The sequence below is a fragment of the Cladophialophora yegresii genome, assembly GCF_000585515.1.
Source record: "Cladophialophora yegresii CBS 114405 chromosome Unknown aczIN-supercont1.2, whole genome shotgun sequence".
NCBI classification, from domain to species: domain Eukaryota; kingdom Fungi; phylum Ascomycota; class Eurotiomycetes; order Chaetothyriales; family Herpotrichiellaceae; genus Cladophialophora; species Cladophialophora yegresii.
In genome coordinates, this window is record NW_006913046.1 from 2,804,249 (window position 1) to 2,829,768 (window position 25,520).

General features: G+C 53.9%; 8 protein-coding genes across 8 annotated transcripts; 5 read left to right on the top strand and 3 right to left on the bottom strand.

The window, feature by feature from the left end:
• Positions 1-1,943: 1,943 nt before the first annotated feature.
• Positions 1,944-3,482, top strand: A1O7_02941 (uncharacterized protein; the record flags this gene model as incomplete). Its single annotated transcript, XM_007756967.1, has 1 exon — positions 1,944-3,482. The coding sequence occupies one exon, from the start codon at positions 1,944-1,946 to the stop codon at positions 3,480-3,482; it is 1,539 nt and encodes a 512-aa protein (XP_007755157.1).
• A 470-nt stretch (positions 3,483-3,952) lies between these two features.
• A1O7_02942 (uncharacterized protein) lies at positions 3,953-7,708 on the bottom strand (the record flags this gene model as incomplete). Its single annotated transcript, XM_007756968.1, has 1 exon — positions 3,953-7,708. The coding sequence occupies one exon, from the start codon at positions 7,706-7,708 to the stop codon at positions 3,953-3,955; it is 3,756 nt and encodes a 1,251-aa protein (XP_007755158.1).
• A 260-nt stretch (positions 7,709-7,968) lies between these two features.
• On the top strand, positions 7,969-8,504 carry A1O7_02943 (uncharacterized protein; the record flags this gene model as incomplete). Its single annotated transcript, XM_007756969.1, has 2 exons — positions 7,969-8,148; positions 8,205-8,504. The coding sequence occupies 2 exons, from the start codon at positions 7,969-7,971 to the stop codon at positions 8,502-8,504; spliced, it is 480 nt and encodes a 159-aa protein (XP_007755159.1).
• A 37-nt stretch (positions 8,505-8,541) lies between these two features.
• A1O7_02944 (uncharacterized protein) lies at positions 8,542-12,628 on the bottom strand (the record flags this gene model as incomplete). The annotated part of the gene is made up of 2 exons (XM_007756970.1): positions 8,542-11,871; positions 11,921-12,628. The coding sequence occupies 2 exons, from the start codon at positions 12,626-12,628 to the stop codon at positions 8,542-8,544; spliced, it is 4,038 nt and encodes a 1,345-aa protein (XP_007755160.1).
• Positions 12,629-13,300: 672 nt separating this feature from the next.
• Positions 13,301-18,601, top strand: A1O7_02945 (uncharacterized protein; the record flags this gene model as incomplete). Its single annotated transcript, XM_007756971.1, has 1 exon — positions 13,301-18,601. One exon carries the CDS (start codon positions 13,301-13,303, stop codon positions 18,599-18,601), a length of 5,301 nt encoding a protein of 1,766 aa, XP_007755161.1.
• Positions 18,602-19,586: 985 nt separating this feature from the next.
• A1O7_02946 (aminodeoxychorismate synthase) lies at positions 19,587-21,992 on the bottom strand (the record flags this gene model as incomplete). The annotated part of the gene is made up of 1 exon (XM_007756972.1): positions 19,587-21,992. The coding sequence occupies one exon, from the start codon at positions 21,990-21,992 to the stop codon at positions 19,587-19,589; it is 2,406 nt and encodes an 801-aa protein (XP_007755162.1).
• Positions 21,993-22,453: 461 nt separating this feature from the next.
• Positions 22,454-23,575, top strand: A1O7_02947 (uncharacterized protein; the record flags this gene model as incomplete). The annotated part of the gene is made up of 3 exons (XM_007756973.1): positions 22,454-22,544; positions 22,596-22,951; positions 23,006-23,575. 3 exons carry the CDS (start codon positions 22,454-22,456, stop codon positions 23,573-23,575), a joined length of 1,017 nt encoding a protein of 338 aa, XP_007755163.1.
• Positions 23,576-23,977: 402 nt separating this feature from the next.
• A1O7_02948 (UV excision repair protein Rad23) lies at positions 23,978-25,476 on the top strand (the record flags this gene model as incomplete). The annotated part of the gene is made up of 6 exons (XM_007756974.1): positions 23,978-23,995; positions 24,047-24,094; positions 24,157-24,229; positions 24,289-24,368; positions 24,419-25,201; positions 25,264-25,476. The coding sequence occupies 6 exons, from the start codon at positions 23,978-23,980 to the stop codon at positions 25,474-25,476; spliced, it is 1,215 nt and encodes a 404-aa protein (XP_007755164.1).
• Between the last annotated feature and the right edge of the window lie 44 nt (positions 25,477-25,520).

The window sequence follows — 25,520 nt, forward strand, 5'->3', positions numbered from 1 at the left end:
TTCCTCGAGACTTTAGCATCATCACAGTCACACAGCCGAGTACAGTGCCATGATTTTCCGAGCACGGACATGGCCTGGAACCACAAACAGAGTACTCGTAGGAGCTGTTCCAAGCCATGTTGTTCACTGATCATCTCCACACTAACAGGACCGGACTTGTTGAAATATACCCAGTACCACATGGCTGAAAGCTTGAATACGACAAGCGAGATCTGGCGAATGAACGGTCGACACAAAGATCCAGGGAATCCGCAGCCGGTATGGTGTTGCGGTACAGGACAGATGGCGTGGTGCTGAACGACGTTTTGCTGCCAGATCAAGCATGATCTCGAGAAAAGGTGGCTCGAAACCAAACAACAGCTGTCATTTGAACGACCAATCATGGCGGGAAGCCACAAAGGCCGCTTCTCGTATTGGCTCGCTTGTTGACATTGGAACATCCTAATCTCAGGTGGTTGCGTTGTTAGACCCAAATAAAGGAGAACGACGCAGCCACACATCGATAGCACCAGATAGTGCCATGGCATGCAGGGACACATTTCCGCTGAAACAAAGCCACGTCGTCTGGTCAGCTGTGGCAGGATAATCCCCAGAAATTAAATTGATAGAATCTGAGAACAGGAACACATGGGCCCGGGGTAAAGGAGAGGATGAGGATGTCAGGCGCAGTTGTTGCTGGGTGTGGCCTGGAGATAGGGATAGAGTCGTGAGAGTTCCCCAGGACGGCAGTACATACTCCGTACTCCGCACCACATACCGTTTGCGTGGGCCGCATTGTCTTGAAAGGAGCTAGTAAAGCCTTGTTTCCGGCGTCTTTCTGAATCCTTCAGTCCTGCATCTCACACCTCCTCTCGGGAGACTTTCTGCGGCGCAATCGATGCCTGCCTCCACCTGTACTGTTTGAGAAGCGCCATCCTGTTTTATGAAAGGCTTGTAGCCTATATTGTGGCATTCGACAGTCTCGTGATTAGGCTAGGACGGGATCTTAGCCAGCTTTGGGCTCTCGCTTCTTTCTCCGGTTCTGTGGTCGTTTGGAAGGTCTTTGCTGCGCACACCTGGAACCGTAAGCTATGATCGAATCTTGTCACCAAGCATATTGAACGATATGCCGCAGCCGCATGCATCCCTGATGATGCGTCATCATGGTGTTCTGCGCCGGTGCTGAAGGTAGCCGGCGTGGCCGGAAGCGTCGACTAGGGCTTTGCTCGACAGTGTGCCACCTCTTCAAGATTTGCTGGTCATAGACGTCAAGTACGAAGGCTGTAACTTGCGGTTTTGAGCCTTTCCCCATCGCTCTGTTCTATGATGAGGAGCCAGATGACAGTGCCATAAGCTCAATCTCACTTCACTCGGATTGGTGTTTCCGTCAGGAATGTGGTACTTCCAGGAGACGCAGCTGTGGGAACGGGAAGACGGCCACCAAAGAGACAATGACTGTCGGGGGAAAGAGCTGGGAGCGGGCAAGAACGAGATTGATAAAGTTATGAGACAGTTTTGTTGTTTAGACGGAGGAGACGCTGGTCAGGATTGATGTCGAATTGCCGTCTAGCAAGTAACGTACCTTCCCCTTCATCATCACTTATTGCTCTTCCTGTCCCTTCCGCGATTCGAAAGTCCTGAGGCATCTTTCACTTCACTTACGGTCTTCCGGTGTTTCTTCGTCTTCTTGACTGGGCTGCTTGCACTTTTCGGTTTTTGCACCCGGGTTCGACAGCTGAGTTCACGGGAACATACCTATTTACAAGTCACTCACAATTCCAGTTAATTCGTCACTGTCAATGTCATCAGAGGCTGCAATCAAGACTGTCTAGTTTCATGTGGGTATAAAGACCTGCGACTCGTTTTCTCAGTCTCCGTCCTAACTCATCATCCTTACAGACTCTCTTCTCATCATACCTCAGTCCGCGGTTGCGTCAACAGCATCTGTAGTCACCTCGCAGAAGATGGATCACCTCTCTCCTCACTCGAACCTCCCGTTCCGGACGGCGGAAAGACTTACTCCTCGCGCAAATCCCAACTATGACATTTACTTTTCCGACGAGAAGATCAAATCCGTGGTTGAGAGATGCCTCCCAAACGTCAAGAAGGAACAAATGACCATCGAGCACTTGCCATCGGGGAAGTCATTCAACAATCGCATCTACTTTATCAACCTCAACGAGCCTGTTCTCAACACCCGACCAGAGTGGAAACTGGAAGACAAGGAAGTCGAGGTTGCCAAATCCAACACTCAGATCCAGTCATCATTCCTCGTCCTCAAGATAGCAGGCCATCCATTCGGACGTAACAAAGTCCAAAACGAGGTCGCTTGCCTGCTTCTGCTGGAGAAGCATTGCTCATCCATCCCGTGCCCAAAGTTGATCGCCTGGTCGGACGACGGCAAGAAGGTCCGCACACCTGGATTTCCCCGCGGCTTCAGAGACAATGAGGTAAAAAATATTCCGGTCTTGGCCATTCAAGCAGAAGATGGTGTCCCAATTGAAAATGTCCGCAAGGATACCGAGGGACAAGGCTGGATGCTGCTTACTCGCGAGCCTGGTAAGCCTATCAGCCCAGAAGACTTGGCTGGCAAAGCCGGAGACGAACTGATGCGCCAGATTGGTACTCACGTGGCTACCTGGCGGAAGGACATGCCAGCGGCAAAGGCTGTAGGCAATCTACGAATTGTCGGAAGTGGCTCTCAGCCGGGACCCGCTGCTGTTTTGTACGACAAAGTCATTCTTCCAGGCTACGACGTCCATATTGACGGTCTGATCACCAACTCATCCCCACAATCTCCACTGGGTACTGCAGAAAAGTACGCCGCCTTCTCGCTGAAGAGCTCTCTTAAGAAACTCAAAGAAGGCAAACTCTACGGCCATACCTCGGACGAAGTGTATGACAAGGTGAAGCGCTTCCTGGATGTGTCCCTCCCGAAACTGCCCATGTTCCGCTATGGGTTCGAACCGATGGTCTTCACCCACGATGATCTATCTACTCGCAACGTGCTCGCAGTGCCTCATGGAAATGGAGGCGCTAAAGTGTCGGCGATCATCGACTTTGAATTTGCTGGCTTTTTCCCCAAGGACGAAGAGTTCGCCAACTGTCTGCAGAACGACAATCTCGAATGGCCATTGAGGAAATACGCCAGCTTTTTGGACGAGCTGAAGGACCGTGACGCCCTACCAGAAGCACTGTCTACCAAGATTCCAGCACCATCCGCGCTTGGAAATGCATCTGACATGGCTCTTGAGTTTGGTACCTCTGAGTTTCACCAGGCAACGATCCTTCTTCGCATGTGTATCAACGCGGCACCCTGGTGGATCAAAGAGGAGAAAGGGTTCAGTCCCGAGCAACTCGAAGCGGAACTGGTATCGGCGAAGGCTCGGGTTGATCGAGCGATCGCCTGGTTAGAGTCGACCATTCCAGAAACTCCAGACAAAGGAGACCGACGACGCAGCAGAACCAGCAGCACCGCCTCAAAGCCGACACCAAAGAATTGACTTGTTTACGTTGTCTGGTCGCGCGAGGGATCTTGGGGTTGACAGGGGTGCAAGGGAGTGGTCGGAGGCGGGGTGTCAGTCTGTGGTAAACAGATACTTGCCATCCAGAGATCGATGTACAGAGGTCTGGTCGTTGACTGGACAAAGGGTTTTGCATCATGAAAGCTCTCTACCAGGCATGTACAGCAATGTCGTCCATTATCGCAATATTGGGACTTCAGGCATACGCATAAATTTCGGGAGGTCATGTACCTAGAAGGTGCTACTGGAAACAAGCGAGACTGGTATGCTGGGTTTGGCTCATGGTGAATACAAAGACGGAGGCGACACATGCCTAGGCAGAGTGACTGAGCCGAGCTGGACTTGGCTCTCGTACATACTGTACTGTAACTCCTAAGACAACCGACGATGGGACGCACTCTTTTGTGCCTAAGCATCGCTCAGGGTTTCGATCTGACCTTGTCACCAGGTTAAGTCAGCACCTCTTCAACTGTCCATCCTTCCCGTGACTTCATATCCAAAACCTGCCTCACCTTGACAGGCGGCAATCCCCATCCCAACGCACCACCACCACTGCCCACGCCCCTCAGCTCACAACTCACCCAGCACACCCTCCTCTTCGGCCGGCCAGCCATCTCCTCGATCTTCGACTTGGGAAGCGGCTTCCCATAGCTTATCAGCGCGGTATCGCGGGCCAACCGACAGATCTCCCCCCCGGTAAGTGCACAGAGAGGAAACATCCTCGTCTTGGGAACAGGGGCAGGGGCATTCTGCTCCGCCACGGCCACGGCCACGGCTCGGGCGTGCGCACGTTGAAGGTGACTATAGCAGATATAGGGCGGCAGGTCCTCGACGTTGGCCCTCGCGAGCACGGACGACGGATGGATAAACACTGCCCTCTTCAAAAGGCTGGCATGAGCGGCGTTGTGGACGGGGAAGAGGGGCAGGTACGGCACGTCGATCGCGCGGCGAGGCTTACTTGCCGCCACGGGAGGGTTGGGCGCCAAGTCGGATCGAATCGCGAGGTGGTCGATGTATCCGGCTGCGACGAGGCCGTTGAGCCGCGCGGTCACCTTTTGGGATGATAATTTGGTGTGCGCGCGCGAGTGTTCGAGGTGGTCCTGCGTGATGGTGGTGCGGTTGTTCACGCGCACGAGATGGTCGAGTTGCGAGCGCAACTGGGCGATTTCGGCCATGGCCTTTTCGCGCAGGAAGAGCGAGCGACACAGCAGCAGCGAGGCCTGCGATATGCGGTCCGTGTCGAGATACATGCTCGCCGCGGTGAGGAGCTTCATGGCGTCCGAGGTCTTGTCGTGCCGCGTGAGGGTTGTGCGGGCACGGCCGTATTCCTGGCGGAGGTCGTCGAGGGCGGTACCTGCGTCTGCGTCTGCGTCGGTGTTCTTGGACTCTCCTCCATCGTGTGGGTTTGAGTCGAGCTGTGCTTCTGTGAGGAAGATCTCCGGCACGGCCAGGGCGGAGACCAGTGTCAGCAAGTGCCAGAGCAGGTGGTGATTCGAGGAGTCGAGGCCCAGGGCCAGGATCTTGCCCAAGCGAGGTGAGAGCGGGTAGATGGACAATTGCCTACCCAAGTCTGTGATGCTGCCCGTGGGCGTCAAGGCACCCAGATTCTTCAGCAGCAGCTCGGCCTTGGTCAGGGTCTGTGATGCTGGCGGTGTTGGGAACGGGAACTCGGCAATCGGTCTGGGGTACGCAAACCCCTTCAGTTGCAGGACTACACTCTCCGCAGGGGCACGTAGAATCTCTGGCTCCGCGTGGTCCGGGAAGAACGCCTCATATACTGCACTGGTGTACAGTCGCCAACAGTGGCCGGGGCCCGTTCTTCCGGCTCGGCCGGCTCGTTGCGCGGCGCTGGCTTTGCTGATGTAGTCTATTTCGAAGCTCTGGACACCGGTGTCGAGGTTATATTTGCGTTCTTTGGACCGGCCTGTATCGAAGACGTATCGAATTCCAGGGATCGTGAGGGATGTTTCTGCAACGTTTGTAGCGAGCACGATCAGTCTGGAGCCGGTTGGTGGCGGGTCGAAAACTTTGAGTTGCTCGCTTGTAGGGAGTTGCGAGTATAGCGGGAGTATATGGACCGAGGTGTACGCTTCCTTGGGTTTCGAGAGCGCTGCAGGCTGAGTGGTGGCTTCCTGAGTGTCTTCCTCATTGTCTCCCTCATCCTCGGAGATTTCGAATTCCTTTTCCTCGGCTTCTTCGTCCGAGGGCGTGAGGATCTCCATGTCGAAGTCGTCCTGCCCTTCGTCGATCTTTGATGAGCCTAGCTCCATATCTTCAGTCTCAAGAGGTGCCTCACTTGCCGCCATTTCCACTCGAGGGACATTCACGCTTCCCTGTCTCTCAATGCCGTTTCGTGGCGTCAGGGAAGCCTTCAGCTGTTTGGCGACTTGTCGGATTTCGTTCTGCCCTGTCAGAAACACGAGAATGCCACCTTTAGGGAGCTTTCGGTGCGCTCGTTGGACCTTCTCAATCACCTCGTCGACATAATCTGCTCGTGATCTCAATGCAAAGTGCGTGGTCACACGGTGTTGCCGTCCCTCGGCTTCCACGATAGGTGGCCGCATATCAGCCGGGAACAGCTTCTCATGCAAGAAATCGTCGATATTGAGCGTTGCGGACATGATCACCAATTTTAGAGGCTTCGGGTCAGGGTTGAACTTGCTCTTCTGCATTCGGGCGGGGACAATCTTGCTGAGCATGCCGATTAGTATGTCTGTATTGACGCTTCTGTCGTGGGCCTCGTCGATCACAATGACAGAATACTTCCTTAGAAGCAGGTCTTGGGATAGTTCTCGTAATAGGATGCCATCCGTCATAAATTTGACGGCCGTATCTGCAGATGCAGTGCTGTCGAACCTGATCTGATATGACACTTTTTTCCCATATTGACCCAGTTCTGCGCTCACCCGTTTGGCCATGCTGACGGCTGCAACTCGTCGAGGTTGAGTGATACCAATCATGCCGGGCGAGGGTCCCTCGGGCGAGCCATAGCCTGCTTCAAAGAGAAACTGAGGTATTTGCGTCGTCTTGCCGCTTCCGGTGTCGCCTTTGACGATCACGACGGGGTTGTTGTGGATGGCTTCCATGATTTCCTGTTCGCATTGGAGGATGGGCAACTGAGTGCGAGATTGCTGGATCTCCTCGGATCGCTCGACATGAACGGCGTAGGCCTTTCGATTGGGCTTATCTTCAGGCGAGTCGGCGGGAATACTGGGTTTTGAGGTTTCACTGTAAGGTTTCGAGGCTGGTTTGGGAGCTGGAAGTAGTTGGCCTTCTCCTGGAGTGTAGGACGGCGTATGGCCCATGGAGTGATTCAACTGCTGCGTTGCCCAGAGCTTGAAAACTGAATTTCTAGGCTTGATCTTTTCGTTACTGCCGTCTCGCGAAGTCTCCGATGTATCGCTCCCAGTATCGTCATCCTCATCCAAACTCTCGCCCTCATCGACGGACGACCTAGTCCCATCAGTACTGGCCGTCTCGACGGACTCATCGTCGTCAGAGTCTAATGCCCCCTCGTCCCCCGAACCATATTCAATTTCGCTCGCCTCCGTATCAAATCCCTCCCAAGGCAACTCTTCCACACTGTCGTCCAGTAGCATTTTCCGCTTCTTGCTCTTCCGCGACTGTATGATAGGCAGGCCCGTCTCGTCCAGCGCAAGTGGTTGTGCAAGACCACTCCCCACTGTGATTGGCGCGAGGGTATTCTCCACCAGCTGTTGCGCGGCCTCGCTATCATCAAAGGCTTGACGGTTCTGAACTTCGCAATCATCCTCGCTGTCGTCAGTATCATCCTCCGTCTCCTCAACTCTCACCTCCCGTGGCTTCTTCTCCGGCCGACCTAGATTGACAAACTCTTCAAAGGTACGCTTGCCAAGAATACCACCATTTGCGGCAACAGAAGCCTCATATTTGACCTTTTCGTTCTCGAGTTTCTTCAGCAGATCCAGCGTCTCGTCCTTCCGCAATTTATTCTCAATGTATTTGTCTAGTCTCTTCTGTTTCTTGCTCGAAATTTTGGACTGCTTTGCGACCAGCTCCTCCTTCAACTGGCGCCTCTTCTCCTCCCTTTCGGCCTTGGGCTGCGGTATTATGACCTCTGCGTTACTTGACGCTGGGGTGCCCACGGGTGATGGTGAAGCGTTGGCGGCGGCGTTCTGGCGCGCGAGGACCTTGTGCTTACGTTGTCGTGGCACGAATCGAGGCATGTCGATGGCTGCTGAAGGATGTAGATGGCAAAGAAAAACGACCGCCGCGACAAGGACCACAAGGACCACCGGCCACCGGCTGTGCAATTGCAACTCGCTGCTTCGTGGGAAATTCTTGGGATTCAACCGGCAGAAAAATGAGTGGGGCTGGCGGTGGTCACCGGCTCACGTGACTGGCATGGATGTTTCGGTTCGGCTGTGTCGGCGTCTGTCTTTGTTCATCTTGGTGCTCTTCCCATGCTCTTCTGGTGGGCGAGAAAATGGGCATACCGCAAGACTACGGGGTAGACATGGACGACACGAAAGTGACAATTCCCTTTCCTGCGCCCACGAAGCAGGTTGCCGGCGAGATCAATGGCGTCAAGACAGACGTGATGTACATGTCATTCGCGGACAAAATCATGATCACAGTCACGCAGAACGGGAGGTTAGGGCAATGGGTATGGTTTGCAGTCATTCCGGTCATCCGTATCGACGCTGACACACAGTGATCAAGGTCACGGTGCCGCTCTTCAGCGACAATCCAACTCAATCAGATCCGTACTTCCAAACAAATCAATATGGGGACGATGGGCTGCTTCCCTCATCACGTTTCTCCCCGCGGACACTGCTTGGTGCTGGAGGCACTGATAGGGAAGCTATGGGTCAACTTTATGCCTCTCAGATCGCCCATGCCATTGTCACCAAGTCGCCTGAGGAAAGCCGTGCGCTTATGTTGGGATTGGGACTTGCCAAGGTCGAGATGGACCGAGATGTCTTCTTGCAGATCATCGACCTTGTCCTATCTGTACTGTGACGTTCCTACACAGAAGCGATCACTCTGATGTACCCACTTAGCTGGTGGCGTCGATCAAGCAAGGCGATCGTGCATGCCAGATCCGCCTGTCGGTGCCCGCATTCGCAGCGTCGGAAGCCTTCGTGCCGCTATTCGTGCGACGACCAGCGACCTCCTCCACCGATGCATTGATCACGTAATCTCCATCGACAAGGGCAATGATGCCTAGCTGGGCCACAAACACACCACCGGGCTCGATGGCGGGATGCACCGAGCGCTGAAGCACGCCCGTCCAGGCGAACCGCTTCGACAGATCTAGCGCAATTTTCTGAGGCTGGTGTCGTAGAGCAGGCTGCAGTCTGAGGATGAGGCGGAGCGTCTCCTGGCTGTGGTTGTGGATGGTGACGGACAAGGTGGCGAACGCCTCGGTTTTGAGCAAGAAATGAGCCCGTCCGACTTGTTTGACAGCTGTGACGCCCTCAGGTCCACCATCGTCCGGCACCTGTTCGTGCGCCTTCACGGCGTATTCGATCTCGACATGATCGACTTTTAGCGCATCCACCATACGTGGACTCAATCTTATGCCCTTTCTCAAGTCGATCTCTCCGTGTCTCCCAGAGGTCTCTTCTCGCCAAACACCGTGGAGGCTCTTGAGCAGCTCTTCACGATACCAAAAGGCTTCTCGGCTTGCTGCTTCCGCTTCGGCGCTCAATTTCGACGCGGTCACCACAAACTGTTTCTGTGTCTCAAGATTTGGTATAGGGGCGTGAGGATCCACAATGAAGATCCGAGGGACAATGAGGACCACGCGGTCAACATGTCCTGGTTGCAATGTTTCGATGATTGAGTAAGCGTCATCCCAAGGCTGGCCATCTATAGGTCCAGCACCGGGTTTGCGTGCTCGGAGTTCGATGCTGAGCGGCTGAGGCCACACATTGCGAAGGTCGAGCGACAACATGCAGTACTGACCTGCCTCGGAACTGGTCTTGAGCCAGCGGGAAAGCTTGCCTAAGTTCGCTGCCACGGTCGAATGGTTTTGCACTGGTTCTTCGCCCGAGACCTGTCCCGAGCTCCAGCCAAAATCGCTATGGATAGGCAAGATATTGCATCTAGGTATTTCGACACTGCCGTTGACGGTGACGGCCACAGGAAATCGAACTTGTCTTGTATAGAATGTCCCTCGGACCTCAGCAGATGGTGTTCCCAGAAAGGCAAAGTCTGCCTGTACAGTGGCACTGACAAGCCCTGGTCGACCGACGACTGCGACCCCATAGTCAATGCTCGTGCCGGGCTCTAGGATCTGTTTGGAGTCATGGTGCTGCTTGTCCTTGATCTTGATCGCTGGATGGATGGCGAGCTGATTCTGCAACTCGTGCTTTTCCGCCGGGTTGAGGTCCTGGGTCGTAAGAGCTTCTTTCAGCCGCTCACTGACTGAATCCTCAGCAGTGATCAAGACAAGGTCTGCCGGCACGCTCTTGCCCTCGTTGATCAATGTCACATCGAAAACACGGCTCTCGCCTTCAAGGAGCATCATGGCCGGATTTCCCAGGCTGCTCAACTTGATGTCCAGTCGAGGCTGGGCGCTGATGACCTTGAGCTTCAGAGGTGTCGGTACTGGAGGGTCCGATAGGGAATCGACCTGTGCTGGTTCTTCGCCGCTTCCCCCACTGAGTTGGCCTCTTCGGGGTCTGGCTCTGCTGATCGCTCTCTGCTTCAGAGTCACTGGGGGTTTCCAAGCCTCACGAAAGGTCAAGAAGTCCTGCTCATAGCAACTGCGGATCGTTGCTCTGCAGCCAGTGATTCCGAGGTCGCCACTCTCGGTGGGTGTGCCGCTCAGGGCGAACAGCTGACACGACAGTGGCCCCAACACGATGCTATGAGCCGACGGGAAAAAAGCACACCCCTCGCTCAAGAGACGAATCTCTTCAATCTCGATCTCGACCTCGAGAGGATTTTGAAGGAGGACGCCAAAGGTCGAGAGTTCCCCTGCCACCAAGACAGGAGCAGCAACAACGGATTTATCCTTCGAGAATGGATTGTATATGAACGGATCTCGCACCGCGTCCACAAGTGCACTCCCTCGTATGGCCAGATCGCTAGGCTTGTGCGCTATAAGTTTTGAGAAGCCGTCTCGCTCGACAACTTGGATATCTCGGACCAGGAAGTCGTCCCAGTACTCAGCACGGCAGCCCTCTGAACCCAAGCGAGAGGCCGCCGAAACGGCACGTTTCATGCTATCCAGGAGGCGTGCTTGCTCTTCGGCAGGGATCAAAGGCACGTCGTTTACCGAATACTTTGGCATCGTGGCAACTCTCCTCGCCGTGCGAAGGATGTTTGACGAGAAGTGAAGCCCAGCTGGAACATCGGGCAATGCCTCGCAGACGCTCACACATGTCCGGAGCATTTCCACTTTCAGCATGGCATCGCCCGTGTCATGCTCAATAGCCCAAGCCCTGAGTCTCTCACGAATCGTGGTTAACTCTGCCGGTATTCTCTGTCGTACTGGGGGGACAGGTGGCAGAGGAACTCCGTAGGTACCAGCGGCAAGGTTCAACATTGTCCTCGTCCCCGCGACCATTTCTGGCATGATTCCCTGGAGTGCGGCACTCACAGGCGGTAAGCCAGCCGCAGGATGAACACCGGCTTCGGAAGCGCCAACTTTTCTCGCTTCTATAAGCTTGGGAACGAATTGCTGCATGAGCTGCTTGATATAGAACGCGTGTTTGCGGTCTAGTCCCAAGACTGACAGACTGGTAGCAATTGCTACCAGAAGGGCTGTGTAATGCAGAAGACTTCTGCTGGATTGAGCTTCCTGAAGTGTTTCGATCAGAATGTTTGCAAGCCCGGCTTTCGAAACGGCAACAGGCTCTCCTTTGACCTGCATCGACATATCAGAAGCATCGTCGGAACCAGTAGCGATCTGGTTCAGGCCCTGCTTGGTGAGAATTCCTCCTGCTCGCTTCACGAAAACCAACAAGTTCACCAGTCTTACACGGGACTCCCTTAAGACATCCTGGAGAGAACCGCCCAAGTCCAGGTTAGCCACTTTGGCATAGAGTTCTAGAATCGTCTCGACCAGCGGTGGGAGCAATTGGGCCAGTATTTTCAAAGAGTCCCCTGACTTCGGCACAACTTCTCCGCCGAATGCTCCGCTTCTATTGGGCAGAGAACGACACACTTGCGGCACGACGAAGGTCATGTCGGACCAAGCCAAAAGCACCATGGAGTTCAGAAGGTACTCAAGAGCTTTTGCATGCCATAGATGGTCGTGTCCGCTTTGGGCAATTGAAGCTCCTTCCGCAAGGGAGTCCATTGCGGTGATCCAAGAACCGCATTGCACACGGAACATGCCCTGAATGATGTTGAAACGTCCTCGGGAGGTGTCGCTCTAGGATAGCGGTTAGTTGCATAGACATCTCATGCGGACGTAAACATACCTGCTGCTCCGCTCCATTCGTGGCTGGCATCGGGCTTGACGGCTTCGTAGACACGGGTGTTGAGCTTCCGCTCGCAGGAACAGGAGTGGTGCCAGTGCGTCGAGGAACCTGGGAGTCACGGGCACCAGGGACCATGCTAATCGGCTGATCTTTCATGTCGGTGACGATGCGAGTGAGACCTTCTAGAAGCAGTCGTGAAATGGTGACCATAACTTGACGAGCGGCCTCGTCGCCCTCAACATCCGGCAGGCTGAGTCCATCCCCGCCGAAAGGGGCGTTGACCCCCGTGCCACAGTAGATCAGCCGGCGCACGACTAGTCCAGGCTCAAAGGGTTGCTGCTCCTCGAATTGGGTCTTGATAGACTCGACTGTCTCAAGTATGTCGTTTCTGGGGATCTCAGTCTCCGGCGAGCCGCTTGCAGAAGCAGCAAGAAGTCTCGTACCATCCACCAGGCCCAGAACAACCTGAGGCCTGCTATTTGTCTCGAAAGGGAAGAGATGTGGCCGCCATTTGTCTTGACTCGCCGAGACATCGTAGAAGATCAAGCCGGACGAAGGGGTCGCATCCACGAGTCTACGCTCGACGCTAGCAGCATTGTGGAGCGCCTTGACAAATTTTTGGAAGCGATCTGGTGTAATCGGACCGGCTGGGATGCATAGAACATTGACTCTGGCGCCCGCAATAGGCAGGAAGGGGTTATATCCCATGATGACATGGTGAGAATAGGCTAAGATGTCCCGAGGAGGCTTTCAACGAGCCATCAAGGGATGAGGATTTGGAGAACGTCTGCTTTTTTCACTATAGCCGTGCCAGTCGCAAAATCATCTATACGGATAATGCAGGTGCAAGGGTCTGAATACACAGTTGGTAGCATCGAGACAACAGCGGGACAAAGTGCGAGAGGTGGTCGGTGGTATGTGGGTCGTGGAGATATAACATGTTATGTAAGCAAGTCAGCCTTGTAATCACGTGGCAGGCCGGACCCTGCAGGATACACGACGTCAGCCTCGTTGCAGCCTCGCGGGCATCTGCCTTGCGCGGGATTCGTAAAGTGCCCAGTGATGAGGAGCCTCACAAATAATGCATTGTTAGCTTCTCCCTCCTTCTGTCACTTTCACGGCCTTTCTTCCCTAGCGTCGTCTTTGATTCGCGGGACGAGTTATATTGTATTTAGACCTTCTTTTGTAGAAATCCGCCGATGCAGATCGCTCCTCGTCCTCAATAACATTTCTTGCCACCAAGGCTACGCAGCCTTAACTCCGTACCTCACGCGGCTACGCCACGGGCTGCCTCCATTTCAACACCGGCATCAGTCCTCCTTGACTTCTGGCCCTTCAATACCACACACCCACCACCGGTTGACGTCCAACGTGGCGAATATGGATTTTGACGCCCTCCGAGCGCGGACGCTACGCTCCGGCGCAGATGAGGAGGCCGTGACGGTCAACACAAGAGCCCTGATAGACAAGGTCTTGGCTAGATATTCGGGAGAATGGACAGTTCTGCGGGAATTACTTCAGAACGCCGCAGACGCTTCGGCAACAAAGATCACCATCAAGTTCGAGACGATACCATCAGCCACAGTCCCGTTACCCGCAGACTCCTCGTCATCGAGCCTACTGAGGCATACAGTTCAGCACCATACTCTGAAGAGGCTGGTAGTGACAAATAATGGACAGCCTTTCAGTGAGAATGACTGGAATCGCTTGAAGCGCATTGCAGAAGGAAACCCGGATGAGACCAAGATCGGTGCTTTTGGTGTGGGTTTCTACTCCACCTTTGCAGATTGCGAGAATCCCTTTGTGTCTTCTGGGAAAGAGGCCATGGCATTCTTCTGGAAGAACAATTCGCTGTTCACGAGACGGCTACAACTGCCTGATTCCGAGACGTCTTCAGACACAAATTTCGTCCTGGATTATCGGGACACCACTTCGCCAGTGCCGCCGCTACTACCGTTGGCACAGTTCCTCGCAAATAGTCTGACCTTCGTGGGACTGGAGAACATTGAATTCTGGTTGGACGACTGGAACTTGCTCTCCCTGCGGAAGAAGACTTCGCCGAGTTATGAGGTGCCAATTCCCCGCGATATTGAACCGAAGACCAGCGAAGGTTTCATGAGGGTCACAAAGGTTTCCAAGGAGATTGCACAAATAGACGGGTCATGGATGACGGTCATCGGCTGGAAAGCGTCCAAGACGGCCGCTCATTCCTCATCCGACCGAGATGCTGCCCCTTCATTACGCAAATTCTTCTCAAGGTTAGCAGGGACTGTGCAAGAAGAAGCCCGCGTCGATAGCAAGCCTGATGGGCCGGCCAGTACGGATCTTTTGGCAACAAAGGTGTCTGCCACCGTCTTTCTGAACGTTAACACTGCAACCATCAAGACGTTCACAGGCGTCAAGTTCAACGAAGAACTCGAGCGAGCGACGAAGAAGCCGCCTCCGAAGTTCACCAAACTCGCCATTCTTACTGCACCCTACATCGAAGATTCGAGCCTTGCTAAGGCTTCCGCGGCAGGCGACGTCTTCGGAACAGTGCTTCCAAGCCGAGGTGGCAAGATATTCATTGGTTTTCCCACGCACCAGACAACTGGACTTAGCGCACACATCTCAGCGCCTTCGGTGATACCTACTGTTGAAAGAGAATCTATCGACTTGAATGCCCGATACGTCAGAACTTGGAATATGGAGATGCTTCGTGCAGCTGGTGTTGTCTGTCGAATGGTGTGGTCGTGCGAGTTACAAGAGCTCAAGGAGAAGACTCAGCGAGAAGCCAATGGTCGATCGAAGATCCGTATGGAGCAAGTCAGCCCATTCTTGGACGAGGCGATCACCACGTTCAAGAACTTCACGTTCAGAGAGTCAACGCCTTCGGCTTCCATAGGCTCACTCCTGGAGGACGCATTCTGGACGTGCAGCAAGAAAGCGTCCATTGAAGTGGTCTCAACTTGTGGTGTACTGCCGACGCATGATGTCCGTATAGCGCCCAAAGATCTCAGTTTCATGTCGGGCATCCCGATTCTACCAGAGAAACTGGCTTCTGAGGCACATGTGTTTGTTTCCAAGCTTGTTGACTTCGGTCTTCTGACAGAAGTCACTGTCACTGACATAAAGTTGGCGCTCGAATCGAGCCCTCTCACTGCGCCTCAGGTGTCCGAATTTCTGGGTTGGCTCACGAAACAATCAACTCAGGGAAAGCTCGACAAGGCTACGATTTCGAGTCTGCTGGCTGTTGCTGTCGCTAATGACGACAGTCCTGAAGGAAATGCGAGTCCGCTTCTACAACTTGGAGAGATCCGTCACTTCTTGAACCCTAGCCGGACTCCGGTCGACTTTCCCGTCCCACCGACTGTCATGCCATTCAAATTCACGAGGGGCATGAGCAAACATGAGCTGGAGAGCCTGGGCTGGGAGGAGCTTCAATTAGTGACGTGGGTCCGGTGGCTCATTGCTCAGGCCGGGAATCGTCAGATACTCGCAGAAAATCAAGATATCACGAAATCCGCCGAATTCAGCTCGCAGGTCATGCCTTTACTGTCGAAACAATGGGACTCTCTTAGCCAGCCTTCAAAGACTGCCCTCGTCGAGATTCTTGTCAAGCACACTGTGATTCCCACGAAATTTGGGATGAAAAAGCCCGGTGATGCTTACTTCCCGAACGTGAAACTATTTGATGATCTGGCGACGATAGAAGGTCTCGGGAACGTCAAAGACAAGTTCTTGCTTGCTCTCGGCGTCCGCAAGACTGTGGAATTGGATGTCGTGTTCGGAAGACTCTTGTCGCTAGAGCCGAAATCCGCAAAGGCTGTCACCGCCACGAAACCTCAATGGAGCCATGTTGACCTGATCAAATACCTTGCATCTGTACGTGATGACATTCCAGGGGCCGACATACAGAAACTGAGGAGCACTGCCATATGTCCGAAACAACTGGATGGCAGGGATGGCGGAGAGTCTACTGAGCTGTACAAAGTGAGCGAACTCTTCGAGCCACGGCATGATCTGCGCCAGTTGGGACTCCCAGTTCTGGCTTGGCCAGGCGCCTACCGCACCAATACGCCAGAAGGCCGGTTCTTGAATTCTCTCGGTTTGCGAACGACGCCCTTGGCTCCGGAGCTTGTTCAAATCATGGCTGAAGCCGGAAAGAAAGGACCTACGTACGACCTTGACCGCCGTGATCGAGCGCTCGCCTATTTTCTATCCCACCATCATGGCTACGGCTACGGGATGTTTGACTATCAGAGCATCACCGTCCCTTTCTTGCCGCTCGAGAACAAGCCCGATCGGCTTGCCACTCCCGCACGGTGCTTCGCAGACGAAGGAGCTGCCCTGCTTGGTTTCGACATCCTGAAGCGTGACTGGACTCCTCATGCGCCTAAATTCGGTGTTCGACAACATCCGCCAATGGATCAGTGCATCAATATACTAGCAAACAAGCCACCGAGCACTTATAACGACGCACGTGTCCTCTTCAGTTATTTTGCCGGACGCTTGGGAGAAATCAACACCAACGGTATGGCGCGACTCAGTGATCTGAACTTCATACCCATCTTCGGGAAGGGTAAAGAGAAGTCGGCACCCCAAACCCACACTTCGCCCCGAAACTGCTTTCTGGGCGAAAGTGAGGCTTTCGGCGAGATCTTTCACTTCGTGGATTTTGGTGCTGAGGCGAACTCGTTCCTCATCAAATGCGGCTGTAAGCAGGAGCCTTCCAAGCTGGAGATCGCGCAGATTCTTGTGAAGGAACCCGCACGCATCTCTGCAACCTTCCGCAACGCCGAGAAGTACATGGCTCTGCTCCGGAGCATGGCCGAGGCAACTAAGACTCTTAAGAAGAACAAAGAACTGTGGGCAGAAATGAGGAGAGCGCCGTTCCTCCTTGCGAGCAGTGAACTGCCACCAACGTCTCCAGTAGCCAAGCATGCTGGCCATGCTGACGAAGCTGATCAGCTCGATGAGGACGAAGTCCAGGGTATTCGTGAATTCCAGCTGTGCAGCGCGGCTGACGCTATCATTATTGACGACTACCTCAACTACAATCTATTCAAGGCAGACATCCTTGCCGCACCGCAGGAAGAAAGCCTCGAGGACTTCTACTTTGCTCTCGGATCCCCGTTGCTCAGCTCGCTGGTGGAGGAAGCGGCTCGCCATGGCCCCCGGGCTCCTGATCAAAAGCCTGCACAGAAACTACAGAAGCAGATCCTGGAGAGATCGACGCTGTTTCTACACGAGCAGCCCTCGGACACCATCAAGCATGACGCAAAGTGGCTGGAGAAGAATCTGCAGGTCCAGCTGGTGTCGTCAATTTCTCTGAGAAGATCGCTGCGAGGACGAAACGTCAGCCACACAGAAAAGCGCACGGCGGTCATAACTGCGGTCAACAAGGAGTACACTCTCTGGATCACAGGTGCTAAACCGGACTTGTACCAGGTCAGCCAGGCTCTGGTGCACATTTTGCTCACCCGACCAAAACTTCATTCGGCCATCACGCTGGAGATGCTGCTGAAGACTGATCTGCTTGATCTTCGCGCCCGAGGCTTCAACGTCTCTCGCATCCTGCGGCAGAAGGCTGCTGAAGCAAGACTGGCTGAAAGCAAGAGACAGCAACAACTTGAGGAGCAGCAGAAGCGCATTGAGGAAGAGGAAAGGGCATGGCGAGCTTCTCAAGCGCAGGCCGGGAAGGAAGGAGCCCGACAAGACCATGTCCCAGGTGGATTCCCAGACTCGCCCGACAACAGATCATTGACAGCGCCAGAGCCAGCCACGCCCACGCCGATCAATGCAGAGGACGTCCGCAGACATGGTCGCAATTTGTTCTCCAACTTGTCCCGTCAGCTGGGATTCGGCAACAACCGTCACATTCAGCAGATGCTTGGCAACAACGACGATAGCAGCCAACGAGAACTCACCAATGCCAGTGGGACAGCCGATCCTCCGCCACCATACCAATACGATCAGCAAGGCAACCAAGCACAGCCCAAGCCGACTGGCGGCTCGGTGACGGCGCCTCACCAACTCCGCGAGAATCTCCTCACAGCCATCAAAAAGTCTCGCGCACACAACTCGTCCGACATCTTCAGCCGCGGAGAGACCAACGTCCTCCAGGAAACGAAATCGTACTGCGACGAGCACCCGGCTCACGATCTGACTTTCGTGGCAGAAATCAAACATGGCATCAACTGCTACCTGGCGCCCTCGTCCGTGAGCAACTCCAGCCAGTTCCTCCAACAGCACTCCCATGGCCTCACGTCGTTCGCACACCTCTTGAACTCTCTCGCGGAGGTCTTCTCCCTCAGTCCACGGACGCTAAACATCTTTTTCGAAACGTCCGGCAAGACCATCGGGTTCAACCGAAACGGGTCGATATTCTGCAACTACCGATACTTTGAACAACTCCACGAGCGGAATATTGTGGGCCAAGGGACAGAAGCGGAAGCTTATGCCGAGGCGTTTGTATACTGGTGGGTGATTCTGTGCCATGAGTTGGCCCATAATCTTGTGGGCGACCATAGTAGCGATCACAGTTATTACACGGAAGGGTTCGTGGCGCAGTATTTCGGCAGGGTAGTCAGGGTGTTGGGTCAGAGTCAGGGCCAGGGCCAAGCTCAGCAACTACCCATCAGAGGAAGAGAGGGTGAGGGTGAGGGTGCGAGTTTGAATGCTCCGCTTGTTGAGATCTAAAGCGTCTGGCACAAAGGTGCAATGGGTAGTGAGTGGTCTTGTATTGCAAGCCAGTGTCAACGGGAAAAGGTACTTATGAGCATAGCATGGGATGGCATAGCGGTGGCGCTCCGGTAGACCTTTCTGTGGGAATCGTCCAATTTGGGCGATGGTTTTTTGCTTCTTCATGGATAGAGGACAAGGGGGTGTAATGGCCCTAACAATACGGCTACATCTGCATCGTGGATCGGATAGATGGCTCTACTCGGTTCTGGGCCACACGCGATGAGATGAGACGAGAGTGTTACATGGATAGACTGACTGTACATGATAGACCTCCAAAGATACTCCGTTCAAAAGACTTTTTAGGATGTGGAAGGCCTAGGTCACAGGATTGTAAATCAAGCATGCATTGCAAGCAAAGAGATCGCTTTGAGAAGGTACAGAGTAGACATGTCACATACGGTCCGCGCAGGGTTGTACCGAGTCTTCGCAATGGCGGAAGCTTCTATTGGCATACTCCGTGATAGCACCATGGATCCACCGATTTGTTATCAGGAAACCCGGGCAATGGGCGGACAAAAGGGCTTGAATGAATAGCCTCCTAATGAGTACCTCTTGTTTGATTGCGGGTTTTAAATCCTTGTGCTGAGAACACCGGAGAGAACCACGCAAACTCCTCGCAGGTTCAAGCCTGAACCTCGGTGTTGCGCTTGTGATGTTGAGCAGTACATACATCCATTTCCGAAAACGCCTAGCACTGCCTCCACAAGCCTTCATATTTCCACTCTTTCCCGCAGCCGGTGAAGATGCTGTCGTCACGCTGTGTCGTCCTGTGATCCAGTTGAATGGGGTATCTTGGTGTTGAAAGTCATAGCTTCATATCTTGGTGTTGAAAGTCGTAGCTTCATATCATGTTGAAACAAATATCAGGTGTTGCGCCTCCCTCTTCCGGAAGACGGGAAGCATCGCCTTAGATCTCCCCAATCACAATCCGTCTCAGTACTCAATCGAGCCGAAATCCTGTCAGCACACTATCTAATTTTGTCATCATCTCCTCCCACTCCTCCTCTTCATCACTCAGCACGGTGATGGCACCGCCAGCGCCAATGCGCCACTTCTGTGTCTCTTCGCCGGTAGTCGGATCGGTTCCGTTATCTTCGCGGTTCGAAAAGGCAGACCGTATGACGACCGACCACGCCCCGTTCCCACAGACGTCTATGTAGCCGATGGCTCCAGAATAGACGCCACGGTCTCTGCGCTCGAGGTTGTCGAGGATCTCGCACGACCGCTTTTTCGGGGCGCCCGTCATGCTGCCGGGTGGGAGGGTGCGTGTGAGTGCTCTGAGGCCATAGTTCGACATTGCTTGTGCGTATTCGTCAGAGTCCTTGTCCGTGTTGGGAGAGACGGGAGCATGGGCGCGAATGTGCGACACAAGCGAGAACACCGTCTCCGACTCGACCACGTCGCATAACTTTACCACCCCGACTTTCGCCTCATGGCCCACCGTGCTGTAGAGATCGTGTCGGATCAGATCCGCAATCATGAGATTCTCTGCACTTTCCTTGGCAGAGGAGAGAATCTCTGTGGCTTTTGCGCGCGTCATCTCCGGCGTCTTCTTCACCGTGCCTTTCATAGGGATCATGTCTATCGCGCCGTCCTTGGCTGACCACGAGAGAAACTGTTCCGGCGAGGAAGAGAGGATCGTGGTTTTGTTGAAGCTAATATAGGCGGCGAATGGTACAGGGTTGTGCCGCTGAAGGTTCCTGTAGAGAAAGTAAGGAGCTTCGGAGCTAGCGGGCGTAGTGATGGTTGCCTCTGTGGTCAGGCACAGTTCGTACGAGTTTCCAACGAGTAATTCGGACTGACAAGTGCGGATCTGAGATACATATTGGTCATGATTCGGAAGGGTGAATTTGGCCGAGGACAGAATCTCCTGTGCTTTTTTGCTGGTTGCCGAACTCACAGCGTCGCCCGAAGCTTTATAGTTGCTCTGCAACATGTCCGCAATCTCATCCACCCAGCAGTCATTGTCTCGTATAGACTGGATATGTGCCATTCCAGTGTCATGGTCATAGACGACGCTACGGTCTACCCAGAGAAGGCTGATCTCTGGCGTCGACGGTAGTGGCACATTCTGCCTCTGAAGCTTCAAGCGCAAAGACGCTGTACCGAACTCGTAAGAGATGAACCCGATCAAACCGCCGCTAAACGGGAGGTCTGCCTCGTCACTTTTGAAACTTCGTCTTTGGATGAAAGATTCGATGAGCGCGACAGCCACTTCTCTGCTAAGCAAGGAGCGTTGAACAGGACCACGGGCTGAAGATGGCAGACTGAAGAGGACCTGGTCGGCTTTGTATTCCAGTAGGAAACTCTGTTCGTGGGTGAAAGAATAAATGCTGTAGCGTCCTCTTTTCGTGGACTCCAGCATGGCAACACAGTCTGCCCGTGAGTTTTGGTGGCAAAGATTTGCGATCATGCTAGAAGCCCCAGGGAGATGCATGGATCTTCGGTGTACAGAGCCTTTGAAAGTGCTTGAGACCGAGAGCAGCTCACTTAACAAATTCACCGCACTGGTGGGCAATATGCTAGCAGCTGGTCCCACGACCTGTGTGGGCCTCGCTTGTCGGCGAGGGAGTGGGTCTCGACACTGTTCATTGTGACTCGTCGCTGCCTTCCACCATTGTTTGACGAGAGTCTGGCAAGCCAGGTTGGATTTGCACGATTCGGGGTGGAACTGGAACCCGTGGAATGGTAGGAGCCTGTGTCTGACAGCCATGACCCAACCGTTCTTATCCCAAGCCAGAACCTTCAAGCTTTTCATTATCTGATGGGATTCGCTGCGGCCGGCATAGTTCGTAGGGTAGAGGGAGGATGTTGAGTAAAGGCTCTGTGAGGATGACATACTCTCGTGGGAGCCGGATGAACCTGGACGACTCGCTGTATCATTGCCCCTGAAGTGCTCAAGGCAGACGCCGAGACTGTTGTAGCAAGTTGCAAGGATGCCTTCTGTGCCCGAGAAAATATCTCTGCCGGAGTGACATATCTCTTTTGCATGGCCGTGACAGGGTAGGCTCATCCGGACAACTGGGAGCTCATATCTAGCACACAGACTCTGAAATCCCAGACAAATCCCCAGGACAGGGATCTGCTGGCTTTCCGCATATGCGCATACTTGGTTGAATAAGCCGACGTCTTCAGCGTTCTCCGGATTTCCGGGCCCGGGGCCGAGGACGATGGCGTCGAAGGACGAAAAGAATTCCTGACTAGTTTGCTTGAACTCTTGCTGAATGTTGGAATCAATTCTAATCAGAGTAACATGGACCTGAAGGCATCCATATAAAAGTGCGGCAATATTCTCTGCAAATGAATCGTACGCATCCACGAAGAGAATCGAATTTTGGGCTGTCATTTAGACGGTTTCGCAGATCCGAATGAGAGAGGAAGAAAGATCAACAGCCGCCCAAGCCTGAGTGAGTGTGCAGCCAGATATACTACAAACCGTCCACTCATTGAAAGGAGGAAAGGGGAACCTACCGCAGACAATGACCAAATCAAGAACTCCGAGCCCATATGCTGGAAGAGTAAAATCTGACAGGTTTCGGAAGGAATTTGGCTGGGGACGAAAACAGAGAAAATGTTCGTGAATGCTTTGCCGGACACTGCGCTTTGTCGCTCGCGTGCTCCACCGCAGCAAGCATCCAGAGCATTCTCTCGTTTCCTGGACTTCCACCACCGCAACAACATGATCTTGATTACGAAGTTCGCTCGAGACGCGTTGGCAGTCACACAGGCCTCGCACTGACCATTTTCAACACACGCTCAAGATGAGCAGGTGCCCTCGACCACAAGCCAACTTCGACAGCAGCAGTCATGGCTGAGAACAAGGACGATCTGAGTGACAGAGCCCATTTTGACCCTAACTGGATCAGCTATAACGGAGGATACTTACATTCCAATAACGGTTGGTTTCGATTTACAGACAGCGCATGCTTTCATACTCATCAACCGACAGTGCTCTTCTATTTTGCAACATCCCCGTTCTTCGACCAAGTGTCTGGCAACCAGTCATTGTTTACCCAGTGGGTAGGCACTCCCAACCAGAATGAGATCCTAGGCACAAGAGCGAGATTTGAATCAAATCTCCGTCACCAGCGCGGCATCCAGTATGTTGTCGAGCACGATCCCCTCGAAGAGAAAGCCACCGTTGAAGGGCCCAATGGACCAGAGAACACCAATGTCTGGGTCATCCGCAAGCAGAACCGAGAGAACGAGAGCGACGATAGTGTCACCGTGCTCGGATATTATTACATTGTCAACAATGTGATCTACCAGGCTCCTTCCGTTGCCAGCATTCTGAACAATCGATTGGTAAGCTGCAGTGATGGCCCTGTCACTTTCTCCTGCTGACATCGTCGTCTATAGTTGAACACAGTCGCGGCACTCAACAAGCTCTTCAACGCCCCGACGGACATGTCGCTCTTCTCGGTGTCTCATGGCCACACTTACTACAAGCCTGTCAAGCCATCTACACGGCAGGCTCTGTCAGGAGGAGCTGCTCCTCAGAGTAGAGAGGGATCTGTGGTGCCAGAGAGCCGAGCACCCACTGGTGAGAAAGTAGCAGTATCTTCGCAGGCAAATGTAGATGGTGGCAGTGGAGCAAGGACGGCGTGGGAAGCGCTTCGCATGACTATCGCATATGGAAAGGAGTATTCGGACGACATGCCCTTGGTGGGTGAGCCAGGGAATTTTCGGTTTTCTAAGAACAAAGATGCCGCAGCTACGGCTGGCCAAGCTAAAGCTACGGGCCCGACATCATCGCCACCCATTGGAGCTCCCGGTCAATCGCGAGCTGGCTCTGTTGCCGCACCTCGGTCGGCTACCGCTGCTGCAGCTTCCGGGGTAGCGAGAGTGGGAGACAGAGCTACGCCTATATCTGATGGAGCAGCGAAAATCAAGCGGAAGAAAAGTAAAGTTGATGGAGGCAGTCCCTGAGATTGACCAGCCCATATCAGAGCAGCCTCCTGTATCATTAATGACAAGTTTGGACCTCTAGCAGTGAAGTTACATATATGGTGAGGTGAACGCAGTAAGCCTCACTCTCATATCACGTGTAGGGGTGTGAATTTGAAGAGGCACCTAAGGGGCAGGCACCAAAGGCTGCTATGATTATTGCGTAGGCAGGCGCGATGACATGCGCAGCGAGATCCACCCTTTCGCCGCATCACTCACGCCGACCCTTGAAACCTGACCTCTGCTTTATTTCAGATCAATCCTCTGCGTAAAAGAGAGACTCGTCTCAGGACTACGATACCTCATTGTCAACCACAGACAGTCATTCAGTTTACTACTTGAGTTGCGAAAGGCCGCATCAGCATTTGTGTGTGGCGGGGCAAGATGAAGCTCTCATTCAGAGTCGGTCGATCTGACCTGCCCTCTACAGACGACGGCTGACAAGCGGGGCAGGATTTGAAGCAGCAAAAGTTCACCATTGATGCCGAGCCTACAGACACAGTATGGTCCCTCCTTCCGCGGCGTCAGAGAATGCGCACCAGAAACTGACATCTTGCGCTTAGATCGGCCAGGTGAAAGAAAAGGTTGCCGCAGAGAAGGGATGGGAAGCCGCATCACAGAAACTCATCTATGCCGGTCCGAGATCCTCGCAGCGCTTACTACTCTTCGAAACCACAGCACTGACCCTTAGACAGGCAAGGTGCTGGCCGATGCGAATACCGTTGAGTCGTACAAGATCGAAGAGAAAGGCTTCATTGTGTGTATGGTGTCAAAGGTTGGTCGCATTCCCGCGTTCCCAGAAGGCGTTCAACTGACGGTGGATAGCCAAAAGGTGGACCTGCTGCAAAGGCTGGAGGCCCATCTACACCTGCGCCGCCGTCAACGAACGTAGCCACACCTGCTCCTCCAGCCGCCCCTGCGTCCCAGCCTGCAAGTGCTCCCTCCAATCAGCCCTCCACCCCGACACCCCAGCAGACGACCACTACCCAGGCACCTGCCGCTGAAGGCGGTGGCTTCGGCGATCCGTCAGCCTTCCTCATTGGTAACCGCAATGAATCTACCGTCCGAGAAATGGAGGCGATGGGTTTCGCCAGGCCGGAGATAGATCGTGCCTTGCGAGCCGCATTCTTCAACCCTGACCGAGCAATCGAATATCTCCTAAGCGGCATTCCCGAGAACATCCAAGCTGAACAGAGACAAGCCACTCCAGCTGCTGGTGCTCAAGGAAACCCTGCCTCTCCTCCTGCAGCTCAGCCTGCTCAACCTGCTCCAGCCGCCGCCACCGCCCCCGCGCCTGCTGGAGATGAGCCTATTAACCTCTTCGAAGCCGCAGCGCAGGCTGGCCAGACCCGCGGAGGCGGCGGTGGTGCGAGACGAACTGGTGCTGGTGCTGCTGCAGGTGCGGGTGCCGCGGGTCTAATGACGGAAGGCGGAGCACCGAACATTGAATTTCTACGGAACAGCCCTCACTTTCAACAGCTCAGACAGTTCGTCCAGCAACAACCAGCCATGCTCGAGCCCATCCTCCAACAACTCGCTGAAGGCAACCCCGAACTTGCTCAAATGATAGGCTCAAATCAAGACCAGTTCCTTCAGCTTCTGGCCGAGGTATGTGGAACCACAACCTGAGACTTTGTTTACTTGTTCGTTAGTGCTAACCCAACTTACAGGACGCGCAAGGCGAAGGTGGAGAAGGCGGTCCTCTTCCTCCTGGGGCAACTTCGATCCAGGTCACCGAGGAAGAGCGTGACGCCATCGAGCGATTATGCCGGTTGGGTTTCTCTCGGGATCAGGTCATTCAAGCCTACTTTGCGTGCGACAAGAATGAAGAGCTGGCGGCCAACTTCCTGTTTGAGCAGCCGGACGATGATGATCAGCAGTGAGCCGACCGTTTCATGCAACTTTGAGCGCCAGATCATTTTCTGCT